This window comes from Heptranchias perlo, chromosome 6 (assembly GCF_035084215.1).
Source record: "Heptranchias perlo isolate sHepPer1 chromosome 6, sHepPer1.hap1, whole genome shotgun sequence".
Lineage (NCBI taxonomy): Eukaryota > Metazoa > Chordata > Chondrichthyes > Hexanchiformes > Hexanchidae > Heptranchias > Heptranchias perlo.
The window spans coordinates 20,321,258-20,346,635 of NC_090330.1; the positions used below are offsets into that span (position 1 = coordinate 20,321,258).

Sequence of the window (25,378 nt, forward strand, 5' to 3'; positions counted from 1 at the left end):
ATAATGAAATCCCTTGGGACTGGCTAAAAATATTGTTATATCAAGGTGTTCACTATAGTAGGGTTTGGCGATATGATTAATAAGAAAAAAACGACCAATTTGAATTGAACATCATTTTGTTCTGTTTTTTATAAGAAACAAGTAGATTGCTTCATATCTGCCTGACACCTGGCATATTGCACTTTCTGGCGTTTTTAAATCGGCAATAGATGCTTCATCAAGATCTTCATGCGTTGCAGTACAGATTTGTTTTCTCTGGATTGGCGTTTCATCTTTGATGACAGACTTGATTTTTTTCCTCTGTTGGCCTGACGATCCGGATTCTTTCCCCTCAGTCTGGTTCAGTAATAACTGAAGTCGAATACATTTTAAAGTTCAACACATCTTTAATAGCAGGGTTCTTAGTCTGCAGCATTGATTTGGACTCCTGATAGAGTCCCTCTATGCTGGCAGAGCAAGAACAACAACATACAGAAATCCACACGTTTTTATACAAATCAATAGGGTTGGAACATACTTAACGAGGGTCAACACCAATCATAAGCCGGGCACAGGTTGCCATGCGAGGTTACATTATTTCCGGCCAATCATAAATAATCATGTGCTGATCATGCTGCTGTTAGACATCAAAGGGGATAACTTCCTCACTTTCCAACTTAGAATGTTCTTCCCTGTTCCTTCTGTTCCTTATCTCCCAACCTGGAATGTCTTTCAACTTTGGCTAAGCTCGTTCCCTATATTGATCTGCCATAAACATGGAGACATTCAGACCAGTCCTTGACTCACATCAAAGACCTATCATTGATAAGACAATGCAGGCCTGCTGACTAAGCAAACATATGGCCCAGCAGGAGGGCCAGGCCACTTGTACCAATCTCAGTTACTAACTAATTAACCCTTTCTAACCATTTTGCATTCTGCTTCTTTGCCACGTAGACATTTTAATATTTTACTGAAAACTGACCACGTAGGGATTCTCAGGCCCACATTGTTGCAACAGTGCTCTTTGCTAAGCTGAGTTCTTTGCAGATTGTGGCTTGCAATTTTCCTTTATGGTCCAGATCATCAATAGTTTAAAGTTTTGTTTTCAGAGACACAGACAATCTCATACTCGCAATCTTCATGCACGTTGCCCTGGCCAGTTGCCTCCTCATGCCCGTTGCCTCCTTGCCAATGGTGGGCCATCTTATCAGGCAACGAATGCATAAGTTTTATGGGATTTGAACTACAAAAAGTTATCTTTCAATTAACCTCAGTTTGAATCCAGGTTGGTCCGGGTAGATCCTGCTCAAGTGTCTGTTGTTGTAGGGCTGATTTCCAGTGGGGAAAAAAATCAGGTCTTGCCATTGGGATCATTAAAACCTGGTCTTATAATTTGACCAAGTCCAACTTTGGAACCCCAAGGTGGCATGAACATCTGAGGAAATAAAAGACCAGGTGGAAGATTGCTCAAGTACATCCTACCCACAAAGAGTAGTCTAAACCTAACGTGACCAATTACCACTATCAATCTCCCAATTATCAGTAAAGTGCCAGTCTTCCACCTGCTCACCAATAAGATGCTCACCAGAGTTTCACCAGAACCACTCGACTCTATATGTCATCACAGCCTTGATCCAGTCATGGAAATGAGAGCTGCATGCCAGCAGGAAGATGAGTAACTACTCAACACCATTCGTCCAAGTATGGCACTAATAGCCCCAGCACAATTTAAGATCAGTGGGATCAAAGGGAAAAGCCTCCAATGGCTGGAGTCATACCTGACGCAAAGGAAGATGGTTGTGGTTGGCTGAGGCCAGTTATTACAAACCCAGGAAATCATTGCAGGAGTTCCTTAGGGAAGTGCCCTTCGCCCATCCATCTTAGGCTGCTTCATTCCTGTCATAAGGTCAAGAGTGGTGCTGTTTGCTGATGATTCCACAGTGCTCTGTTCTATTCGCAACACTCTGATAATGAAGCAGACCTTGCCAGCCTACAGCAGGACCTGGATGTGCTTAGGTTGACAAGTGGCAGGTGACATTCATGCCACAGAAGTGCCAGGTAACAACCATCTCTAACAAGGTAAAGCCAGCAATCACCCCTTGACCTTCAAAGACACCACCATTGCTGGGTTCTTCCAGTCAACATTTTGGGGGTCGCCACTGACCAGAATCTTAACTAGACCAACTATATGGACATTGGCTACAAAAGCAGGGTAGAGGCTGCGTTCAATGTAATGAGTGGCTCACTTCCTGCCTGCTCGAAACGTAACCACAATCTAAAGGCTCAATTCAGGGATGTGATGGAATGCTCCCCACTCACAATGGGGTGCAGCTGCGACAACACTTGACGCTTGACCCCATCCAGGACAAAGCGGTTCACTTGATCAGCATCTTTGCCTTTGGGTTAATATCCACCTATCCTCACCGGCACACTGTGTTGTTGTTGTTGTATATACAATCTACAGGATGCATTGCGGCAACCCACCAAGAATAACTTGACAGCGCCCTCCTCGCTTGCGACCTCTACCACTGAAGAGGACAAGCAGCAATGTTGTGGCAACATCACCTGCAAGTTTCCCTCCAGTCACACATCATCCTGATTTGGATATATCAGCATTTCTTCATTGTCACCGGGTTAATATCCTGGAACTCCCTACCTATCTCCATTATGGCAGCACCATCAGCATAAGGACTGCAGCAATTCAGGGAGAAGGCCCACTCTAATCATGGGCAACTAGAATTGGGTCGTAAATGTGGCCTTGTTGGTGTCACCCACACCCTCAGAACAAGTATATATTTTTTTTAAATCAGTGGAACAGTGAACTGATTTGATTCTGCGGAGATCCATAGCACATGAAGGGTTAATTTTGGACTGCTTAGTGTTGTCAGGCTGAAGTGTTTAAGTGTAATCAGACTGTTGGTTTGATCACAAACAAGAGAGCACGGTAAACAAAATTATATAAACTCCTGGATACTATAGCATGGTGGAATGTTTAAATACTCTAACTTTTTGTCTCTGCATCACTGCATTTTCTTATCCTTTTCCAGCATTTTCCCTGCCCCTTTTATTTGTCTTTTTAAATCTTTTTTTATTCTCTCTCACATCTGTCAAGTGTTCTTGTCTGTGTTATAGTGAGTTGTCCCTACTCTTCATGTTTGCAGCAAAATGCAAATAAGCTGACTTGTACCTCGATCAAAAGTATACACCCTTCTGGATTCTCTGAATTAGAATAGTGTGCCACAGGATTAAAGATTATTCTTTATATTTTGCACTGGTGGTTGCATGTGCTGCCAACTATGTATCCTGCCCCCTCTGAAAAGCAGAAAATGCCATGCTATCAGATCTTACCGTTCAGACTGAAAATTAATAATCACACTTCTAACTCCACAGACTTAAAAGGCAACAGCATGATACTGATGCAAATATTTATGAAACAATAAAGATTGAATCAATCCACATTTGAATATGTTTTTCTTAGTCTGATAATCTGCAAGATTTCTAAGGACACAAACGTGCAGACTTTCTGATGTTTTGTGTGGGGGTGAGGAGATGTTGCAGATTCTGCAGGAGGCATATGTCAGTTACAACAACTGAAAAGTTTCAAACTGAATACTGAACTAACGATAAATCAAACTAAAAATTAAACTCAAAAGATTTTCACATCACAGGTGTGTAATAACTATCTTCCTTGTAAGATGTGTCCTGATGGGTCTGACTTTGTCTACTTCCCCAGTCTGAGAACTTACATTTACACTTGTTGAAAATGAAACTCTTCCTAATATCAGTAAGGAAATTGCTTAGCTTTTAGTTCAGGTACTATAGGCTACTAATTTATTGCTTAGCTTTTAGTTCAAATTAGTAGCCTATTCTTTATATTTTGCACTGGGCTACTAATTTGATCAGCCAGAAGCTATAGGAGCTTTAGCTGAGACAAAACCACTGCAAACCTTTCTACTACTGCTACCCCAAGCTTCTCCCAAAGAGACTGCTAACTGAAGTTCATTTTTAAACTCCCAACATATTGGACTATCCAAAATTTAATGAGAAAAGATTCAAGTTTTTTTAATAACTTGCAGCAGAACAACTTTGCTGTCACCATACTCTGCATTGCTTCTAATAAACCATTCTTGCAGATACCAATAAAATGAAAAATTGTGTTGGCAACACTAAAGTTGGCAGAGCATAATTGTTATTATTGAAAAAAAATGGCCAACTCCTATTGAATTCTAGTTTCCTGACATGATTTGTGGTGCAAAATTGTGTTTGCGCTATTGTTCACAGTTGCCATTTATGAAGGAGCACACAATCACAGCTCGTAATTTCAGGTATTTTAAATGGGTTTCCTGTCAAGCAAATTGCAGATGATTTAAGTGACTGCAGTGTTCTTCCAATACCATTGCTTGCTGGCAGTAAATATTCCTTCTGTATTTCCCTGTTTTTTGCTGTAGTTCTTGGAGGCATTTGAGTAAAGTGTCTGACCAGAAAAATTGCAGAAGACCCAGCATAGATTTTTTTTATATATAACTCAAAATTCTTTTAAAAATTAACATTAAAAGTTAGATGTCATCTTCAATAACTGCTCCTCAATTTGTCCTTTTCTCTTAAGGCCCTGGAATAATTGTATTCAAGAGATGCTTGTGGGGGGGAGGGGAAACTATACTCAGCCAATTGATATAAATTTTGACCAGTGATTTCTAAAAGTTCAATTGCCCAGCTAATATAGTGGGTTAACATAGGCTTATTAATGTAATGATTTTCAGAATCTGATCATCTGTTTGAATTCAAACATATGTTTCTGTGGTAGGTGAAAAGGGCTACAACCCAAGATACTTCCATTACAGAGTGGAAAGAGTTTTCATTGATGACCACAATGTGCCTGCTCTGGAGTAAGTTGTCTTTTTTGTCTATTTAAGGAAATGCTTTTTAAAAAAAAAATAATAGTGAACAACCTTGCATTGCTGCCTGGTATGAACGTTAAAAGTTGTGATGCTTTTTACATCAGGGACATGCTGAAATTTACAGCTAATGTTCGGGATTGGATGGCAGCTGATGAGAAAAATGTTATAGCAATTCATTGCAAAGGTGGAAAAGGTAGGAGACTTTTTGATTTATTAGTTGACGTTTTTACACATACAATTCAGAACTTTTTTTGTAGGTCATCAAATTCAAAGTTAATGGATTAATCTTGAAATACTTTAAAGGGAAAATAAGTTCTAGGGAGACTACTTTCTGCACAATGTCCTTCCTTTATATCTGGTGGGTGGGGGTATTCTAATAATAGCTATTTTAATTCCCTTAATAAAGATCTGACATTTTTTGGTCTCCATTGCTTTCTTCAGATCCTCCTGGGAGTTCTCCAGATTTGCTCCCAGGCTGATCTGAAATACTGCATCTATTGAATTAATAGAGCTGCATATGACCTGTAACTGATGTTATGGAGAGGTTGACCTTGGAACATAAGAACTGGAGTAGGACATTCAGCCCCTCAAGCATGTTCTGCCATTCAATGAAATCATGGTTGATTTGCAACTCAACTCCATTTACCTGCCTTTGATCTAGTTCCATTGATGCCATTACCTAACAAGAATCTATCAATCTCCGCCTTTAAAAATTTCAATTGACCCAGCATCCAAAGCCTTTCTGTGGGGGTGGGGGGACGAGTTCCAGATTTCCACTACTGTCTGTGTGGAAAAAGTGCTTCCTGATCTCACTCCTAAATGGCCAGATCTAATTAACATGAATGGAGTTCATTATTCAGTGGTCCCAGAGAGGTTGGGGGTGAATTTCTGCAGAGGTTCTCAAATATTTACTAATGCCTCTTTTTGAAAAGTTGTAAACAATTTTACAACACCAAGTTATAGTCCAACAATTTTATTTGAAATTCACAAGCTTTCGGAGGCTTCCTCTTTCCTCAGGTGAATGTTGTGGAAATGAAATCCTCGAACCCTTTGCATTTATAAATCACAGAACAATACCTGGTGATTACAGATAGTCTTTCCAACTGCCCGTTGCCAAGGCAATCACAGTGTGCAGACAGAGAGGTGTTACCTGAAAGGCCACCGAATATACAAACCACCAAAAAAAAACACATCTTTTTGAAAAGTGCTTGGGGGAAATGTGTTTTTGGTGCATTTGCATCAAAGTGTTCAGCAAACAGGCAGTGTTTTGGGAGTCTGGATCATGTGTCAACTTTTGCTAATAAAAATACAGTGTGGACTGGGGCCCTCAAACCTCTAGGACTCCTTGCATGATGCTGCAAATTAAGGTGATTCTGGCCACTACAAACTGAGGTGTGGATAGAAATTCATGTTTACAGTCTGCAGCAGCCAGAATGTCTTCTATTTGACAACCCTTCAAAAGTGCTTCATTGGCTGTAAAGGGCTTTGGGACGTCCTGAGGTCATGAAAGACGCTATATAAATGCAACTCTGTCTTTCCTTTCTTTTGCAACAATATTCCTTAAGATTGTGGGGGAATCGATGGCATTGAAGGAAACTGGGAGCAGTGCTTTGGGGTGTGGAAGGAAGGAAAGTGCCAGCATTGATTGAGAAGGGTGCCAACTTGAATGAGGTGTGTAAAAAGTATACCACTTGTTCTGGATTGGGGGAGAAGAGAGCCAGATTGAATTTGGAGAGGAGAGGGGAAGATAGACAAGTGCTCATGTGAAGTGGGAGGATTGTAGATAGAGAGCATCTCTGAGCTGGATTTGGTGGGGATAGTCTCTGAACTGGGAATGTGGGAGGTAACTTTTGGGGGAAATGCTCTGGTTTGGTCAGTTGAAAGTCCATATGCCATTTTGTTTGTCCTTTTACATTTTAAAAACCTCCATCAATTGTGAAATACAAAAGCGCACAATGAGAATGAATCACTTAATATGAAAATCCAAAATTTTCCAGGTGAGCACACCCTGGACAATTCCCTCTTTTCCCCCAACCTAGGCAGCCTGCAGCAGAATAGATGGGGCCATTTAGCTCTGGTTTAGTTAACTGAAAGTGGGCTTTTTGCCCAGAAATGTCTGTACAGTTGCATTTATTTTTTTATTTTACAGGGAACGAGGAGTGGTAGGAAACTGATGGATTTCAGTGGTTTACAATTGTGCCTCATCTCACTGAAGTGCTTTTCAGTTTGCCTTTCGTAAAGAAGAACGCACTTGAGATTACCATAGAAGGAAAGGACTTGAATTTATATGGTGCCTTTCATGTCCTCCGGATGTCCCAAAGTGCTTCACAGTCAATTAAGTATTTTTGAAGTGCTGTCACTTTTGTATTGGAGGCAGACACAGCAGTCAATTTATGCATTGCAAGGTCCCAAAAACAGCACTGCTCCTTTTCGAATGGTGCCACAGGATGTTTTATCTCCACCTGAGAGATCAGATGGGTCCTCAATTTAATTTCTCATCTAAAAGATGGGACCCCTGACCGTGCAGCACCCCCTCCACACTGCATGGAAATGTCAGTCTAGATTGTGTGTGCAAGTCTCTGAAGTGGGGTTTGAACCTATGACCTTCTGTTAACACATGCAATAAGGGTTCTGTGTCATGATCCCTGGATCATGCTATTTTCTTTTAACTAGAGACCTTTTCCAATCAAGGTGCGCTCCACAATGTAGGAACTCAGTTACACAGAACCCTTGTGTGCACTGTCAGAAGTCTTGGGCTTAAACCGCACTCCAGAAATTTGAGTAAATAATCTAGACTGATAGTTCAGTGCAGTACTGCAATGAGAAGCTTATGGATAAATGGAAGAAAGGATGTTGGATAGCCTTGGAATGGTAGGGGAAGGCCTATGGCCTGAGTCCTAACTGGTGTTTGGGTCAGTAGCTACATTAGCTTGGGGTGGGAGCAGGGGGGTGACCATCCAAACTGGTGTCAAATCAGATAGCAAAGATAGGAGGGTGATTTGGGTAACACTGCCCGAGGTCCTTTAACTGGAAGGACAGCAAGGCCTGTGGAATGGAAAAATAAAGTAAGTAAAATAGATTAGTTTGAAGCTGGAAAAAGGAAAAAAAAAACTTGCCTGCAGTGTCACTTAAAGAAACTGAGATGGGAGGCAATAGTGTTGGGGAGGCCTGAAAGGTAAATAATAGTAAGTATAGAAAGCTTGCAGGTTAAAAGTAATTCTATGCATTACACAGGGCATAACTAATTTGTGACATAAGAAATGTGTGTTAGATGTAGGACTTTATAGAACTTTCCTTGACCTCTTCAAAATTTGAATAGACCAAGTAACATCTACTTTCAGCACTTTTTTTTGTGAATTTGAGTAATTTTTGAAAATTTCAAAACTGGAGTGTTGTTTTAACAAATAACAGGCATTTGTAATCAAAATCTTGACTTGATCATTTCTACCCAACTTGTCATGGATTGAGGTAAATTTCCAAAAAGGAGAACTAATGCCACTAGTGGTAGTATTAGCACATAGTTAAACAGTGTGTAGTAAAGTAAAATATTTGTTTGTTATACATTAATGATTTATCAATAGCCCCAAAGTTGAATGTTGTATGATACTGAACTTCTGGTTCACAAGCGTTCAGTGACCTTTGATGGATATTGGATTCTTAAACTTAATTTAACTATTGGAGGATCAAAGCCAAAAGTAAGTTTAGAGCATAAGAATTCATGCAGAGACACTAGTTACAAGAAACCAAACACGGGCTAGATAGTCACACAATTAATTACACAATTCGGGGGGGAGGAACAGTTAGGGCATCCAACCCCTTGAGCCAGTTCTGCCATTCAGTGCGATCATGACTGATCTGTATTCTAACTTCATCCACCTGCCTTGGCTCCATATTCCTTAATACCCTTGGCTAAGCAAAAATCTATCAATCTCAGATTGAGCTAGCATCTACTACTTTTTGTGGGAGTGTTCCACACTTCTACCATCCTTTTGTCATAGAGTCATAGAGTTATACAGCACGGATAGAGGCCCTTCGGCCCATCGTGTCCGCGCCGGCCATCAGCCCTGTCTACTCTAATCCCATATTCCAGCATTTGGTCCGTAGCCTTGTATGCTATGGCATTTCAAGTGCTCATCCAAATGCTTCTTGAATGTTGAGGGTTCCTGCCTCCACAACCCTTTCAGGCAGTGAGTTCCAGACTCCAACCACCCTCTGGGTGAAAAAGTTCTTTCTCAAATCCCCTCTAAACCTCCCGCCTTTTACCTTGAATCTATGCCCCCTTGTTATAGAACCCTCAACGAAGGGAAAAAGCTCCTTAGGAGCCATCCTATCTGTGCCCCTCATAATTTTGTACACGTCAATCATGTCCCCCCTTAGCCTCCTCTGCTCCAAGGAAAACAAACCCAATCTTCCCAGTCTCTCTTCATAGCTGAAGCGCTCCAGCCCTGGTAACATCCTGGTGAATCTCCTCTGCACCCTCTCCAAAGCGATCACATCCTTCCTGTAGTGTGGCGACCAGAACTGCACACAGTACTCCAGCTGTGGCCTAACCAGTGTTTTATACAGCTCCATCATAACCTCCTTGCTCTTATATTCTATGCCTCGGCTAATAAAGGCAAGTATCCCATATGCCTTCTTTACCACCTTATCTACCTGTTCCGCCGCCTTCAGGGATCTGTGAACTTGCACACCAAGATCCCTCTGACCCTCTGTCTTGCCTAGGGTCCTCCCATTCATTGTGTATTCCCTTGCCTTGTTAGTCCCTCCAAAGTGCATCACCTCGCACTTTGGAGGGACTAACAAGGCAAGGGAATACACAATGAATTCATGCAGAGAGACTAGTTACAAGAAACCAAACATGGGCTAGATAGTCACACAATTAATTACACAATTCGGGGGGGAGGAACAGTTAGGGCATCCAACCCCTTGAGCCAGTTCTGCCATTCAGTGCGATCATGACTGATCTGTATTTGTGTGAAGAAGTGTTTCCTAACTTCTCTCCTGAATGGCCTGGCTCTGATTTTAAGTCCTTGTCCTAGACTCCCCTACCAGTGGAAAAAGTTTCTCCTATTTACCCTATCAATTCCTTTCAGGATCCTAAACACCACAATCAAATCACCCCTTAATCTTCTATATGCCAGAGAATACAAGCCTAGTTTATGTAATCTCTCCTCATAATGTAGACCTTGGAGCCCCGATAACATTATGGTGAATTTGAGCTGCACTCCTTCCAAGTCCTTTCTAAGGTGCGGTGCGCAGAACTGCACACAGTACTCCAGATGTGGTCTAACCAGGGCTTTGTATAGCTGTAGCAAAACTTCCTCCCCTTTATATTCTAGCCCTCTGGTTACAAAAGCAAAGATTCCATTAGCCTTTTTGATGATTTTTTTTTTTGTACCTGACTACATTTTCGTGATCTGTATACTTGGACTCCTATATCTCTTTTGGAGAACATGAAAGAGTGAGGACACCATAAGAGTTATTGTTTCACCAAATTTTAGATGGATTTTTTATTAACTTGTCCTTTATTGATGCTTTTGGTTTTTCCTCTTTTTAAACCTCAGCTTGTAAAACACTAAAGAATAATAGCATCCAAAGTTGATTATATGTATAAGCACTCCAACATCCACCTCCTGACTTTTTTTCTATGTAGGCATTTTGTAGTGTGTTTTAAAAATGAAGTATCTATTCAAGAAGGTCAGAATTTGGAGGAAATGTTTGTTTTATGTTGCAATTGGGCAAGTTGCATTCTGCATTATGTAATCACCATCTAACGCTGACTTGTGATATGGGATCATTGACCTAGAAAGCTCCATAGAGCCGCCTTACTGCTGGTTTGATGTCTGACATCAATTTTAACCCTTCATTTCTATGTAGAAGTAACAAGTGCACTTTGTTGGATGCCACTTGTACATCATTGGTTTCTTGATATGTGGCCAGCAAAAGCAGCTATTTGTGAGTTCATGATTGTTTTGAGACGTCAAAGGATCTAGGAATAAAAAATCACATCTTTTATAGGAAGATATATTAAAAAAATTCTCAAACCCAATTGAAAAGGTTTACTAACGCTGCAAGTGCTATTGAAAGCTAAAATGAACTTTAGGGAAATGGAATATGAGAGAACATGAAATGGCATAATGAAGAGGAGCCGTTTCAGTGACAAAGTTTGGAATAAAAGTGGGTGTGGAGGACTGTGTAATTAAAGCTAGAAAAAGGACTATTTTAAGTAACATTACTGAGTACCTCAATTAGCTGCCATGTGTTTTCAAGACGTGACTGCATGAACTTGGTTTTCTGGGTATCGATACTATCTAAGTTTATTCCCCCCCAAGAAAAACTGATTTCTTTCCATCTGTTGCTAACTGTGCTGAAAGAGCGGGGTCTGAATAAGGTGGCCACTCATTGGAAAGGGAAATTATGGGGTTAGATTCTGCATTCCCAGCAAGGAGTCATACTTGCAGCGAACGTGCATTGGAGAATTGGATTTACACTGTCACAGCCCTGCCTGAAATTCGGGGTCGCTGTGAGCACAGATCTCTGCTGGGAATGCAAAATTTCTCCTGTTCCTCGTTAGTCATTGGAAATTTAAAATGTAAAACACAGCACTGTGGAAATTTAATTTTGATGTGTAAATGACTATTGGATCTTTTGTCTAGATTTTTAAAAATATTTTGGCTCTGGACCATAACCTTGCAATGATTACAAAACATGAATCTGGATCATTAATGGCTGCCTGACCATTATAATGACTGTTGGTTTGTTTTTTGCCCAAACAAACTAATAATACTCCCATGGCTTTTTAGAGTTGTAACTTGTAGGAACTGAGAAGTCGGGGGTGGGGGGGAAGGAAAGGAAGAGGACAGTCGATTAACGACTGTCTTGGAACTTGAGTTAATCCATTAACTGTCTAGGTTTTAAGTGTGTTGGGCTGTCTCATTTTCTAGAGGTTCTAACTGGCATTCTCCCTTTCGTAAGTCATAAAAAATGACTGGTGTGAGAAACTGCGGCGTTATTTGTAGTTGTGGTTAACATACAGTATTAGGATATCCCCATATCCATTGTTCTCTAAATTCTACTCTAAGGTTATTTTTAAACCTTGGATTTTTACAAAATTTTATATCTGAGCTTTTTTTTAGGCAGAACTGGAACGATGGTCTGTACTTGGTTGATTGACAGTGATCAATTTGAAAATGCAAAGGTAAACTAATTTTGCAGAGTTTTATGTGAAGCTTTAGTTAAGACATCAATTTATTTAAATAGATTGACTATTAATGTAAAAATTGGAGATCTATCACATTTTATGTAGTACAGCTTCTTTTGGGGTTAATATCTGAGCTTACTGTATTAAATAAGTGGAATCTTGTAATATTTTTGTCCTTTTTCTGATAGGAAAGTTTAGATTACTTTGGAGAAAGGAGAACTGACACAAGTGTCAGCTCAAAATTTCAAGGAGTGGAAACTCCCTCCCAGGTAATATTAAATGACTAAACTTGCGTGTTTTATCGTGTCACTATTTTGTTTGGAGGGAGTGGGTATCACTCCATGCCTGATGCAGTAGAATATCTTGAATTTTACAATTAGTTGAGTTTAATAAACTAACCACTGCAAAAAACCTTTCTCCTGATAGTTATATTAAGTTAATTTCCATACCGGGGTTGCATCTAACTCCATATTCCCATGTATTATCAATTTTGAAGAATGTTCAGGGTGCTTTTATAACCAAGTTTAGATTAATCTACATTAAGTTACTGACATTCATGAAGCCCTGACTTATGGAATGCTTTAATTGTTGCTGTAATGTAGTGTCTATACATTTGGACAGTACTATAATTTGGCCTTTTTAAAAAAAAAAACTGCTTGCTACAGAAATTTAAAAAAAAAATTTGTTCATGGGATGTGGGCGTCACTGGCAAGGCCAGCATTTATTGCCCATCCCTAATTGCCCTTGAGAAGGTGGTGGTGAGCCGCTGCCTTGAACTGCTGCAGTCAGTGTGGTGAAGGTTCTCCCACGGTGCTGATAGGAAGGGAGTTCCAGGATTTTGACCCAGTGACGATGAAGGAACGGTGATATATTTCCAAGTCGGGCTGGTGTGTGACTTGGAGGGGAACGTGCAGGTGGTGGTGTTCCCATGTACCTGCTGCTCTTGTCCTTCTAGGTGGTAGAGGTCGCGGGTTTGGGAGGTGCTGTCGAAGAAGCCTTGGCAAGTTGCTGCAGTGCATCCTGTGGATGGTAGACACTGCAGCCACTGTGTGCCAGTGTTGAAGGGAGTGAATGTTTAGGGTGGTGGATGGAGTGACAATCAAATGGGCTGCTTTGTCCTGGATGGTGTCAACTTTCTTGTGTTGTTGGAGCTGCACTCATCCAGGCAAGTGGAGTATATTCCATCACACTCCTGACTTGTGCCTTGTCGATGGTGGAAAGGCTTTGGCGAGTCAGGAGGTGAGTCACTCGTTGCAGACGAGTATTTGTATGGCTGGTCTCTGACCTGCTCTTGTAGCCAGAGTATTTGTATGGCTGGTCCAGTTAAGTTTCTGGTCAATGGTGACCCCCGGGATGTTGATGGTGGAGGATTTGGCGATGGTAATGCCGTTGAATGTCAAGGGGAGGTGGTTGGACTCTCTTGTTGGAGATGGTCATTGCCTGGCACTTGTCTGGCGCGAATGTTACTTGCCACTTATGAGCCCAAGCCTGGATGTTGTCCAGGTCTTGCTGCATGCGGGCTCGGACTGCTTCATTATCTGAGGGGTTGCGAATGGAACTGAACACTGTGCAATCATCAGTGAACATCCTCATTTCTGACCTTCTGATGGAGGAAAGGTCATTGATGAAGCAGCTGAAGATGGTTGGGCATAGGACACTGAGTAATATTTGATATTCTTTACAAAATAGGTGGGAATTGTACTATTCTGCAAGTTGTTACAAATAATGCATCTCTTGAGTGGCATTTTAAAGTTTTTTTAACCTTACAGAGTAGATACGTTGGCTATTATGAAGTAATGAAAAACGAGTACAAACGGCAACCCCCACCACAGAAGAAACTGAAAATGAAAAGCATTAGAATCTATTCAATTCATGGTGAGCTACTTTTATCCCATAAACTTTTGTTTAGCAGAGCTTTTCACTTGGCTTGGTTAATTGCCTCTAAGTCAGAAGTTGTGGGTTCAGGACTTGAGTAAATAATCTATGCACTTTTGTTACTTAAACGTTATGTGGTCAGAGTTAAGGCATGATTTTAGGGTATCCCATGTCCATTCTATATAAATTCTGTTGTGTGTAAGGTTATGGAACTTAATTTTAAATATCATATCTGAGCACTTTTTTAGGCAGACCTGGAACAATGACCTGTACCTGGTTGACGGTGAATAATTTGAGAACGCAAAAGTAAACCACTCAAAACTTGAGCTGACACTTGTCAACTCTCCAGTCGTCTAAACACGTCCATAGGAAAGAACTCTCAGTACAAAATTCGAGTTTAACACAGTAGAAGCTCAGAGACGTCCTAATCTGAAAATAAGTTGTTAAAAAATAATTGGGTATCTATCACCTTTACATTGTCATTTGAATATTGATGTACAAAGAATGTCCAGCACAGAAACAGGCCATTTGGCCCAACAGGTCTCAACCAGAGCCTCTCATAATACTTTATGCAATTAAAAATATTAAATGTATTCAGGAGGGATAGGGAAGGAAAAAAGAAAAGGGGGGTTGGTGGTGGTGGCAGTATTGATCAAGGAGATTATATTTCTACAGAGGGTGATATACTACAGGGTTGAAAGACTGAATCTATTTGGTTAGAGTTGAGGAACAGCAAGGAAGCTGTTACATTGCTGGGTGTTTACCTTAGACCCCCAAATAGTGAGAAGGAGATAGAGGAGCAAATCTGTAGGCAAATTTCAAAGAAATGTAAAAATAATACAGCAGTAATAGTAGGGCATTTCAATTACCCTAATATAGTCTTGGGTGGGGGGGGGGGGAAATCAGTGTGAAGGGCAAGAGGGTGAAGAATTCCTAAAATATGTACAAAAGAACTTTCTTACTCAGGATGTTTCTAGCCCAATGAGGAAGGAAACCGTGCCGGATCTAGTTTTGGGGAATGAAGTAGGGCAAGTGGAGTGTGTTTCAATGGGAGATCATCAGTGATCATAATATAATTAAGTTTAAAGTAGAAAGGGACAAAGACAAAGAAAAATCAAAAATTCCCAACTGGAAGAGAGCCAATTTCAGTGATTGGAGAAGAGATCTAGCACAGGTGGACTAGAAACAAAGATTGGCCAGGAAAACACAAAATGAGCAATCTCTAAGGCAGAGATAGTTCGGGTACTAACTAAGCATATTCCCACGAGGAAAGATGGGGCATCCAAATCTAGCACTTCCTGGATGATAAAGGAAATAGAGGTTAAAATAAAACTGGAAAAGGAGGTTTATGACATGTCAGGTACAGGGCGAAATTGAAAAAGGAAATAGAATTACATAGAATGTACAGCACAGAAACAGGCCATTCGGCCCAACATGTCCGGTGTTTATGCTCCACACAAGGGATACATACTATAACTCACAGGTAATAAAAGCGAAAGGGCAGAAATATTAAATAATTACTTTGCTTCAGTATTTACTGTGGAGACTAACACGGTGGGCATGACATTAGAAGAAGAGACCAAAAAGATAGATATTTAAGATAGAAAAGGGTGGGGGGGAAGATAATTAGTTTATCAATCACACTTTGTGTCTGGATGGATTGCATCTGCGTATATTAAAAGAAGTTAGGGAAGAGATAGCAGAGGCACTATTAAAATATATAAAAATTACCTGGAAAAGCGAATTAGTGCCAGAGGATTGGTGGACAGCTAATGTGATTCCTATAATTAAAAAGGGAACTATAGATCAATTAGCTTAACATCAGTGGTAGGAAAGATAATAGAATTCTTACTCAAAGATGTAATAGAAAAACATCTAGAAACTGAAAATATAGAAATAGACAGCCCATATTTCAAAAGGGAAGGTCTTTAAGATTATGAAAGGGTTTGATAGGGTAAATGTAGAGAAGATATTTCCACTTGCAGGAGAGACCAGAACTGGGGGCCATAGATATAAGATAGTCATTAATAAATCCAATAAAAAATTCAGGAGAAACTTCTTTACCCAGAGAGAGGTTAGAATGTGGAACTCTCTACCACAAGCAGCAGGTGAGGTGACTAGCATAGATGCATTTAACAAGTCATCAGTTGGGATGCATCCTAGGTTGCTGAGGGAAGCAAGGGTGGAGATAGATGCTCTGACCACAATCTTTCAATCCTCCTTGGATATGGGAAAGGTGCCAGAGGATTGCAAATGTTACACCCCTGTTCAAAAAAAGGGGAGAGGGATAAACTTGGTAACTACAGGCCAGTCAGTCTAGCATCAGTGGTGGGAAAACTACTAGAGACTATTGTCAAGGACAAAATTAATTCTCACTTGGAGAAGCATAGGTTAATAAGGGACAGCCAGCACTGACTTGTTAAAGGCAAATCATGTCTGATTGACCTGATCTTGATAGAGAGATGAGGTAGAGTACAACAGAACATACGTATTTGGCAAATAGAAGCGTGTGGGAGTAAAGGTACGGTGGTAACTTGGGTACATAATTGGCCAAGGGATAGGAGGCAGAGAGTAGTGGTGAACGGATGCCATTCTGATTGGAGAGAAATATGCAGTGGGGTCGCCCAGGGATCGGTATTGGGTCCATTGCTTTACTTGTATATAAATGACCTGGATTTGGGTATAGGGAGTACAATTTTGAAGTCCGTGGATGATACAAAACTGGGCAATGTAGTAAAGTGAGGAGGATAGTAGCAGACTTCAGGAGGACATCGACAAACTGGTGAAATGGGCAGTCACGTGGCAGATGCAATTTAATGTGGATAAGTGTGAAGTGATTCCTGCTGGGAGGAACAACATGGAGTCAGTATAATCTAAATAGTACTATTTTGGTGGGGGGGGTGCAAGAACAGAGGGACTTGGTGCATATTCACAAATCTTTTGAAGGTGGCAGGGCAAGTTGATAAGGTGGTTAAAGTGTATGGGATACTTGGCTTTGTAAATAGGGGCAAAAACAAGGAAGTCTTTACAAATCACTGGTTAGGTCTCAGCTGGAGAATTGTGTATAATTCTGGGCGCCACACTTTATGAAGGATATTAAGGCCTTGGAGAGGGTACAGAGGAGGTTTACCTGGATGATACCTAGGATGAAGGACTTCAGTTATGTGGAGAGATTGGAGAAGTTGGAATTGTTCTTCTTAGAGCAGAGAAGGTTAAGGGGAGACTCTAATAGAGGTGTTCAAAATGATGAGGTTGTTTTGATGGAGTAAGTAGGCAGAAACTGTTTCTTCTGGCAAGTGGGTCAGTAACCAGAGGTCACAGATTTAAAATACTTGGCAAAAGAACTAGAGGGGAAATGAGGAGAACATTTTTTTTCACCCTGATGGTTCAGATCTGGAATGCACTACCTGAAAGCATGGTGGAAGCAGATTCCATAGGAACTTTCAAAAGGCAAATGGACATGTATTTGAGGACAAATTTGCAGGGTTATAGGGGGGGAAAAGCTGCATATGGGACTAATTTGGACAGCTTTTTCAAAGAGCTGACACAGGCACGACAGGCCAAATAGCCGCCTTCTGTGCTGTAAGATTCTATGATTCTAAATTAGTTTACCGTCACATTCTCAAATTAATCAACCAGGTGCAGACCATTATTTAATTTCTGCCTTTTTTAAAAATAAAAAAAACTTTTTAAAAAATCTAATGTTTAAAGTTATGTAACATCACACACGGTAGAATTTAGTAAACTGAAACTATAGCACAGAAACAGGCCATTTGGCCCAACTGGTTTATGCTCCACACGAGCCTCCTTCCTCCCTGCTTCATCTAACCCTATCAGGAGACCCTTCTATTCCTTTCTCCCTCATGCTTATCTAGTATCCCCTTAAATGCATCTATGCTATTTGCCTCAACTATTCCTTGTGGTAACACATTCCACATTCTTACCACTCTTGGGTAAAGAAATTTTTCCTGAATTCCCTATTGGATTTATTAGTGACTATTTTATATTTATAACCTCTAGTCTATTTCTTTGGCAACATTTTTTTTCCAGTTTACCTGCCCTAGTTCCATTCTCTTATGGAATATTGAGAACATTAGCTATAGGGCTACCCTAAAACTATGCCTTAACCCTAAACACAAAATTATGTAATTGTTCACACCAGTCCTCCTTATAGCTCATGAGAGAGCACTGCCTTGTTGGAGATGCTGACCTTTGGATGAGACATCAAATTAATGTTAAGTGCACCATTTGATGTTCTCTCAGTAACTGGTGAACATACAACTTTTAATATAAAACAAATTGATATTTAGAGGACCTTACTGAGTCCAAAATGGCTGCCACGTTCACCTACAAAACAGACTGCACTTTCAAAGTAATTTGTCGTATGTGAAGTGCTTAGGGACACTCCTAGGAGATGTCATGAGGTACATTATAAATGCAAGTGCTTAATGTAAAATTGTGACTTCTGATACCGCACAGGATACAATCCACAGTTTAAGCTTCTCTCATCTTTCCTCTTTACACACCCCTTTTCCCATTTAGGATCATCCCTGTTGCCATTCTCTGCACCCTCTCCATTGGATGGAGTTTATTTCACCTTTCCTTGTGTAGCAAGTACATCTTGATTATTGAATGCTTGGCTTAGTGGTGTCATTCTTGCCTCAGTCAAAAGGTTGTGAGTTCAAGCTCCAGCCCAAGTCTTGAACACATTATCTATGCTGAAGCTTCAATGTAGCGCTGAGGGAGTGATGTTTTGTCTTCTGGGTGTGATGTTAAACTGAGACCTCGTCTTTCCATTCAAGTGGACATAAGATTTTATAGTGCACTTTTTTTTAAGAAAAGGAATTCTCTGTCCTTTCCAACATTCATCCCTTAACCAATGCCATCAAAATTGATTAACTTGTCATTTATCTCATTTGCTGTTTGTTTGTTGGATCTTGCTGTGTGTAAATTGGCTACAGTGACCTAAAGTTCAAAAAGTAATTCATTGGTTATGAAGTGCTTTGAAACAGAGTGACAGGTGTTATCTGAAGAATTTTTAAAAAATTTGCTAGTTCCCTTTTCTGGTTGGTTAGTTCTGCAATAGTGGGTAAAAGGCAGCAGATCCGGTAATTACGTAGATTATTTTGCTGGCTTGTATGCATCATTTGAAGCATTTAAAATCTAAATATTTTGAAATTCAAAGGATTCTAATAAAGAAAGACTTGTGTTTATATAGTGCCTTTCACACCGTCGGGAATGAAGTACTTTTAGGAATATAGGAACAGGTGTTGGCCATTTAGCCTTGAGCCTGTTCTGCCATTCCATGAGATCATGGCTGATCTGTGACCTAACTCCATATTCCCACCTTAGCCCCATTTCCCTTAGATTTTTGTTAACCAAAAGGTATTATCAATCTCAGATTTAAAATAAACAGTTGAGCTAGCATCAACTGCCGTTTGCGGAAGAGTTCCAATCTTCTACCACCCTTTGCATGTAGAAGTTTCCTAACTTCGCTCCTGAAAGTCCTGGCTCTAATTTTTAGGCTATGTCCCCTAGTCCTAGACTCCCCAACCAGTGGAAATAGTTTTTCTCTCTCTCTACCCTATCGGTTCCTCTTAATATCTTGAAAACTTCAATCAAATCACTTTTGCAACGTAGTCACTGTTGTAATGTAGGAAACGGGGCAGCCAATGTATGCACAGCAGGTTTCCACTAACAGCAATGTGATAATGACTAGATAATCTTTTTTAGCGATGTTGGTTGACAAATAAATATTGGCTGCAATACCAAGGAGAACTCCCCTGCTCTTCTTCGAAATAGTGCCATGAGATCTTTTACGTCCACCTGAGAGGGTAGACAGGGCCTCTGTTTAGTAACGTCTTTCAGATGAGATGTTAAACCGAAATATTGCAATGAAATATTAAGTTTTAATATTCCATAAGAGTGGGAATATTGGGCACTTCAAGTAGAGAATGGAAGTGTAGCAAATATAGTAAGATATCAAATGCCAGAAACCCATTTAGAATGGAAGGATTTAGCATTTTGTACTGGTACAGGACTTGCTGCATAAAGAAAAGTGGATTAAGAATGCCAGGCTTGGTATCTTGAAATGGTGTATTCTAATGCATTGTGCCAGGTGGCTAAATGGTCTTTTTAATATTCCTTCATTTTTTGATCTACAAATTCACAAGCGACTTCATTTTGTTAATTAGCCTTTTGGTAGTTATGGTGCTTGGGAGTTACAATTTGGACTTCTTCCCAATACGTCTTGTATTCAACATGGAGTTAGCTTCCATTGTCAACTGTTGCTGCAATTCCTGTTTTTCAAATTTTCATGATTATCAAATTTGCACAGATTGAGCATGCTTGGATTTTTGTATGTTTTGGATGCTGAATACTCTTTTTTAGAGTTAATTGGGCCTCCTAGCTTTAATGTTCTGAGATTCTTTTTTCCCCCCCTGCAGTTAGCTATAAGATTGTTATAAACCAGTAGCACAAATAATCTCAAATTTAATCTAATTATGCATGATTAGAATTCCATGACTGTTTTCATCATGAGAATTATCAGACCTGAAAGAATTGGCATTTGTATATGGATTCTTACAAATTAATAAAAATCTGTTGTCTTTGTTCCATCCAGGAGTTGGTAGAAACAATGGCAGTGACCTGAAAGTTGAAATTATTGTGAAGAAGGTGCTTGTATTTCAGTGTGTTTGTGCAACACAAGAAAACTGTAAGGTAAAGCATACAATAACTAGCAAAAGATCAGGAAAGCATGTTAACAATATTTATTGCATTCCAAATAGCACATTTATTATACTAAAATGTTTTATCTTGTTTCTGGCCAGAGGAAAAGTTCAAGTTGAATTAAAACACTCATTAGTTTATAACTTTGCTATAAATGTTTGTCTTGCATTTGTGTTCATAAATTTGACCTAATATACTAAACTTGACAACCAGTGTAAATTGGGAAAATTACGGTGTTACAATTTGGACTTCTTCCCAATACGTCTTGTATTCAACATGGAGTTAGCTTCCATTGTCAAGCCCAAACTTTTTTTGTTCTAAGGGCAACTTGGGATGGGTAAAACTGACTCTTCCAGCTTCATCCACATCTTGAGACGATGGTGGTGGGCTGCCTTTTTGAATCGCTGAAGTCCTGGTGCTCCATCTTGGGTAGGGAATTCCTTCGTTATTACTAAGTCCTAATCTTGGAATGGTGGCATATGTCCAGGACAGGATAGTGTGTGACTTGAGAGCAACTTGGAGTTCCAATAGGGCTGCTCTTGTGCTTCGTGGTAGAGGTCATGGGGAAGGTAGGTGCTATTGACATAAGCTTGATGAGTTGCTGCGGTACATACTGCAGCCAGTGTGCTGGTGGTGGAGGGAATGGACATTAAATCCAGTTCTGATCAAGCAAGCTGCTTTGTCCTGAATTGTGCTTTGATTGTTGCAGCTGCACCCATCTAGGCGACTGGTAAATATTACACCACACTCCTGACTTGAGCCTTGTAAATGCTTTGAGAGGTCAGATGGTAAGCCACTTGTCTCACACTATCCAGCCTCTGCTCTACTGTTGTGGCCATTGGTATTGATGTGGCTGGTCCAATTAAGCTTCTGGTAAATGGCGACCCCAGGCTGTTGATGGTGGGTGACTCAGCAATGCTGGTGCCACTGAAGATCATGAAAGTTGGTTGGGACTTTTCTTATGGGGGATGATCATTACCTGGCACTTCATTATTGGAGTTGTAAATAAAACTGAACACTGTAAAATATTCAGAGAATAACCCACAATCCAGGCCTTATAATGGAGGGATGGTCATTGATTAAGCAGCTGAAGATGGTTGGGCTGAGAACGCTCCCCTGAAGAACTCCTGCAGTGATGCTGTGGGGCTATGGTAATTTAGCCTCTGATCACCACTATCTTCCTGTGTGTCAGGTACAACTCCAACCACTGGAGGGTTTTTCCTTTGAACCCCATTAACCTCAGTTTTGCTAGGGCTCTTGATATCCAGGGTAGCTACACTCTCCTCTTCTCTGGCATTCATCTCGTGCCCATGTCTGGATCAAGGATGTGACAAAGTATGGAGCTAAGTGGTTCTGGTGGAACTTAAAACTGCAGGTAAGGGGCTGAATGGCCTACTCCTGCTTCTATGTTCCTAATCAGCAAGCAAGTAGTTGTCGCATGATGGCATTGTTGATGACTCCTTCGATTAATTTGATGATTGGAAGAAGGCTGACAGGGTAGTTTGTTCTGCTTTTTGTGGATAGGACATACCTGGGCATTTGTCCACATTGTTGGCTAGATGGTAGATGTTAGATGAACTGAAACCTGACTGTAAGCTTGAGTTGAGATTGTTACACACAACCTATTGTTTTGAGTTTGCACCAGAAATACTTCATTCTACCCACCATAACCTCCTCCCCCACCAATATTTCCAAATTGATGTAAAACATCAGAGTTTTCAGCCTGAGCTATATGGCCTAATAGTGTTTATTAAGAGAATGAATCAGCAGATGAATGTAACAAACATCAGATGAACATGACAAACACAAGTACTTAACATCATTGCTTCAAAACAATAAAAGTTCTGATATCTTTGTTCTCTCAATAACTTTTGAACATGAGTCTTTGAGAAAAGAACCTCCATAAGCCCCAAATTCTTAGTGGCACAGCAAAATAAGAAACTGAAGAACCTGGACCGTCAGTCTTGATGTCCAAGTCACCATAAGGGAAGATGAAGTATCCTTCAATTAATCAATACTGATAGCTTTTTTTTGAATTACTTCCTGCAGTGGCAAAAAGGGTAAATGATTTTAACCAGCACTGAACCTGTCCAAACAATACGCCTTGGATTCAGGTCCTAGGCAGTTTGCATATGTATCTGCCTCATTACCTGAAACAATCCCTTTTTAAACAGTGCTGTTAATAGGACCAACTTAAACTTGTCATTCAAGATACATATGCATCTCTTTGGGAGCATTGTATTATGCTTTGCCTGTACCATGCTCCCCAGAAGTGTATATTGTGCTTTGCCTCCTTAAGCAAAGAAAAAGGGACTATTGACAATCACTGCAGCCAAAGATTCCACCTGGGATATTCCAGTGCCTAGGTCACATTACAAATTTATATAAAATGGTGTATAGAATTTATGAATTTGAATCGTGTGATCAATCGCCGATAATGCGAAAGAAATAACCTACATTTTTATAGCGCCCTTCACGACCTTGGGATGTCCCAAAGGACTTTATAGCCAATTTTGAAGTGTAATCACTGTTGAAATGTAGACAAATTTACTACTGGGTGACCTTTTCATCTGTAACATTAAAAACTGATGAGATAACATCTCGTGGTACTAATGAGGCTCCTTGCTGTGTGCAGGTGCTAAGTAGAGGCCAGGTGCTTTGCTTCAAGGATGTGAGGAAAAACTGGAAGAAATACTAGTCTTGACCTACACGTGAGCACATCGTAGTCTGATGAGGGTAGTATTAGTAAAAGGCTAGATGCAGTTGGTATACAACAGTAGAGAGGAAATGGAATTTACCCTAAAATTAAGAGTAAAAGGGAAAATTATCTGATGAATAAATAAAAAATGTTGCAGATTAGGATAATTAATTTAAATGAAGATTTTGGGGACAGTTCATTCACTCCTGGGATCCAAGCTGTGGGATCATATTGAGTCCAAAGTGATTTTGTTAAAGTATCAAAATAATTGTAAGGATATTTTCCTGAGGCTGGGATTAGGGCACAATGAAGCAGGAGAGAGAAGCATTTGTTCACACAGGGGGAGGATGCATTGAAACCCTGGAGAAACACCATTTTATATAAATTTGTAATGTGACCTAGGCACTGGAATATCCCAGGTGGAATCCATGGCTGCGGTGACTGTCAATTTACCACTCCCTATCCCCAAAATAGCAGTATATAATGCAACTGTTGCAGGAAATGGAAAAGGGCCGGGGAGTGGAAACAAATACGGGAGATAAGTAGAATTAAAAATGAAAATGAGGAAAGCAACAGAAGCAGTGAGGACGAAAACTAAAGGACAAAGCAGAATGTGCAGGACTGTTATTTCAGCAGCACTGTGGCACAGGGAATGGGAAAAATAAACAGATGAAAGGGATTGTTGCAGGGTTGGGATAAGGGGGAAGAAATACCTATATGCAAGAGACCCTCTTTAGGGGCTGAGTTGAGGGGGGGGGGGGGGGGATGAACGAAAAAAAAAGTGATGAGATCCCTCTGTTGAAAGGGGTGGATGGAAGAGGCCTCTCTTGTTCCACTGCATGTGGGAGGCATGTTTGGTCTGACTTACTGCATGTCGTGTCAGAGGCCACCTTAGGGTTGAATTTCTGCTGGGCTTTTTCCGATCGCCCATTTTAACTTTGGTGGACGATGCATTGAAACCTCGGAGAAACAGTTTAAATGACATTTATGCGTGGATCTTCTGCTGAAGTTATAGCAGACTATCAGGAGAATTCCCCTGTGAACATTTAGCCCCCACACCCCCTATTTTTAAAATCAATACCGCATGGAACATGGTCTTTGTGCTCTTAGGATAGGTTCATGGGGAAACTCAAATCTAACTGAGCATTGAAAACTATACTGTGAAATTTTAGAGCTTTGTTTTGATCTCCAAGTGAGAAAAATAGCTGCAGGTGCATAGTCTACTAGTCCAAAATATATATATTATGTGTATATAATATTTTCTAAGGTTTAATGAGCAAAATAGTGCTTCATATTTTTCCCTTCCCAGTTTTTCTTTACTGGAACTAAATTATTTCTTGTTCATTATCGTCTGCTGTATGCCATTACTGACTCCTGTCTGTTTAATTTGCATATAGTCCCCTATCTATGACATTATTTATATGCCTCCTGGTCATCTTTACACTGTTCTACTCCATATATTGAAGCTTTATTAAATGTCTACTACAGGTTTTACCTGAGAAAAGCCAACTATCCCAAATTTTAACTTCATTTTTCAATGTGTTTAGCGCCATTTATATTATTTTAAGTAGGTTAAGAACACATTTCAGATTGAATACTTTTTCCAGATACCCTTATTAAAAATTGTTTCTTTTCTACAGTTGTTCTTTGATGCTGGGAGTAACTCTGCTATAATTAGCTTAGAGAATGGTCCTGAAGTGAGCGGTGACGTCAAAGTCAGATTTGAATCTAGTGGGGTAAGCTTATTTCTTTTTTAAAAATTGTAGAGAAGAGTGAACACTTTTTAAAAAGGCTTAATTTTTTTTCTTTCTTCTATCCAGGGCCTTCCTAAAGGTTATGACGACTGTCCATTCTACTTCTGGTTCAACACATCTTTCATTGTAAATAATAGGTACAGTCAAATTATAGTTTTAAGGATAGTTTGTTTTAAGGATAGGTTGAAGGGGACAGGAGAAGAGACAGAAGCTAACCACTACCTCCTTGGATCTAATGCAA

The 25,378-nt window shown here is 40.1% G+C and overlaps 3 protein-coding genes across 5 annotated transcripts in view; 1 reads left to right on the plus strand and 2 right to left on the minus strand.

Moving 5' to 3' along the window:
- The window catches only part of fgl1b (fibrinogen like 1B), a 106,995-nt gene that overhangs the window by 74,264 nt on the left and 7,353 nt on the right, over window positions 1–25,378 (minus strand). The gene's annotated exons all lie outside the window — the stretch shown is intronic.
- tpte (transmembrane phosphatase with tensin homology) overlaps window positions 1–25,378 on the plus strand; it is a 76,264-nt gene that overhangs the window by 48,816 nt on the left and 2,070 nt on the right. For both annotated transcript variants that reach the window (XM_067985882.1, XM_067985883.1), the window contains 8 exons: window positions 4,787–4,868; window positions 4,985–5,073; window positions 12,017–12,078; window positions 12,270–12,350; window positions 13,851–13,956; window positions 20,579–20,676; window positions 25,024–25,119; window positions 25,204–25,274. In XM_067985882.1, coding sequence (XP_067841983.1) covers window positions 4,787–4,868; window positions 4,985–5,073; window positions 12,017–12,078; window positions 12,270–12,350; window positions 13,851–13,956; window positions 20,579–20,676; window positions 25,024–25,119; window positions 25,204–25,274 — 685 coding nt within the window. The remainder of the gene's footprint in view (window positions 1–4,786; window positions 4,869–4,984; window positions 5,074–12,016; window positions 12,079–12,269; window positions 12,351–13,850; window positions 13,957–20,578; window positions 20,677–25,023; window positions 25,120–25,203; window positions 25,275–25,378) is intronic.
- Window positions 1–25,378, minus strand: part of slc25a15a (solute carrier family 25 member 15a) — an 88,099-nt gene that overhangs the window by 34,977 nt on the left and 27,744 nt on the right. Inside the window, exon 7 of one of the 2 annotated variants that reach the window (XM_067985888.1) lies at window positions 184–351. The exons of the other annotated variant lie outside the window; for it this stretch is intronic. Within the exon in view, the coding sequence (XP_067841989.1) occupies window positions 332–351 (20 nt within the window). The 3' untranslated portion in view covers window positions 184–331. Of the gene's footprint in view, window positions 1–183; window positions 352–25,378 lie in introns of those variants that run through there. 2 annotated transcript variants of the gene reach the window in all.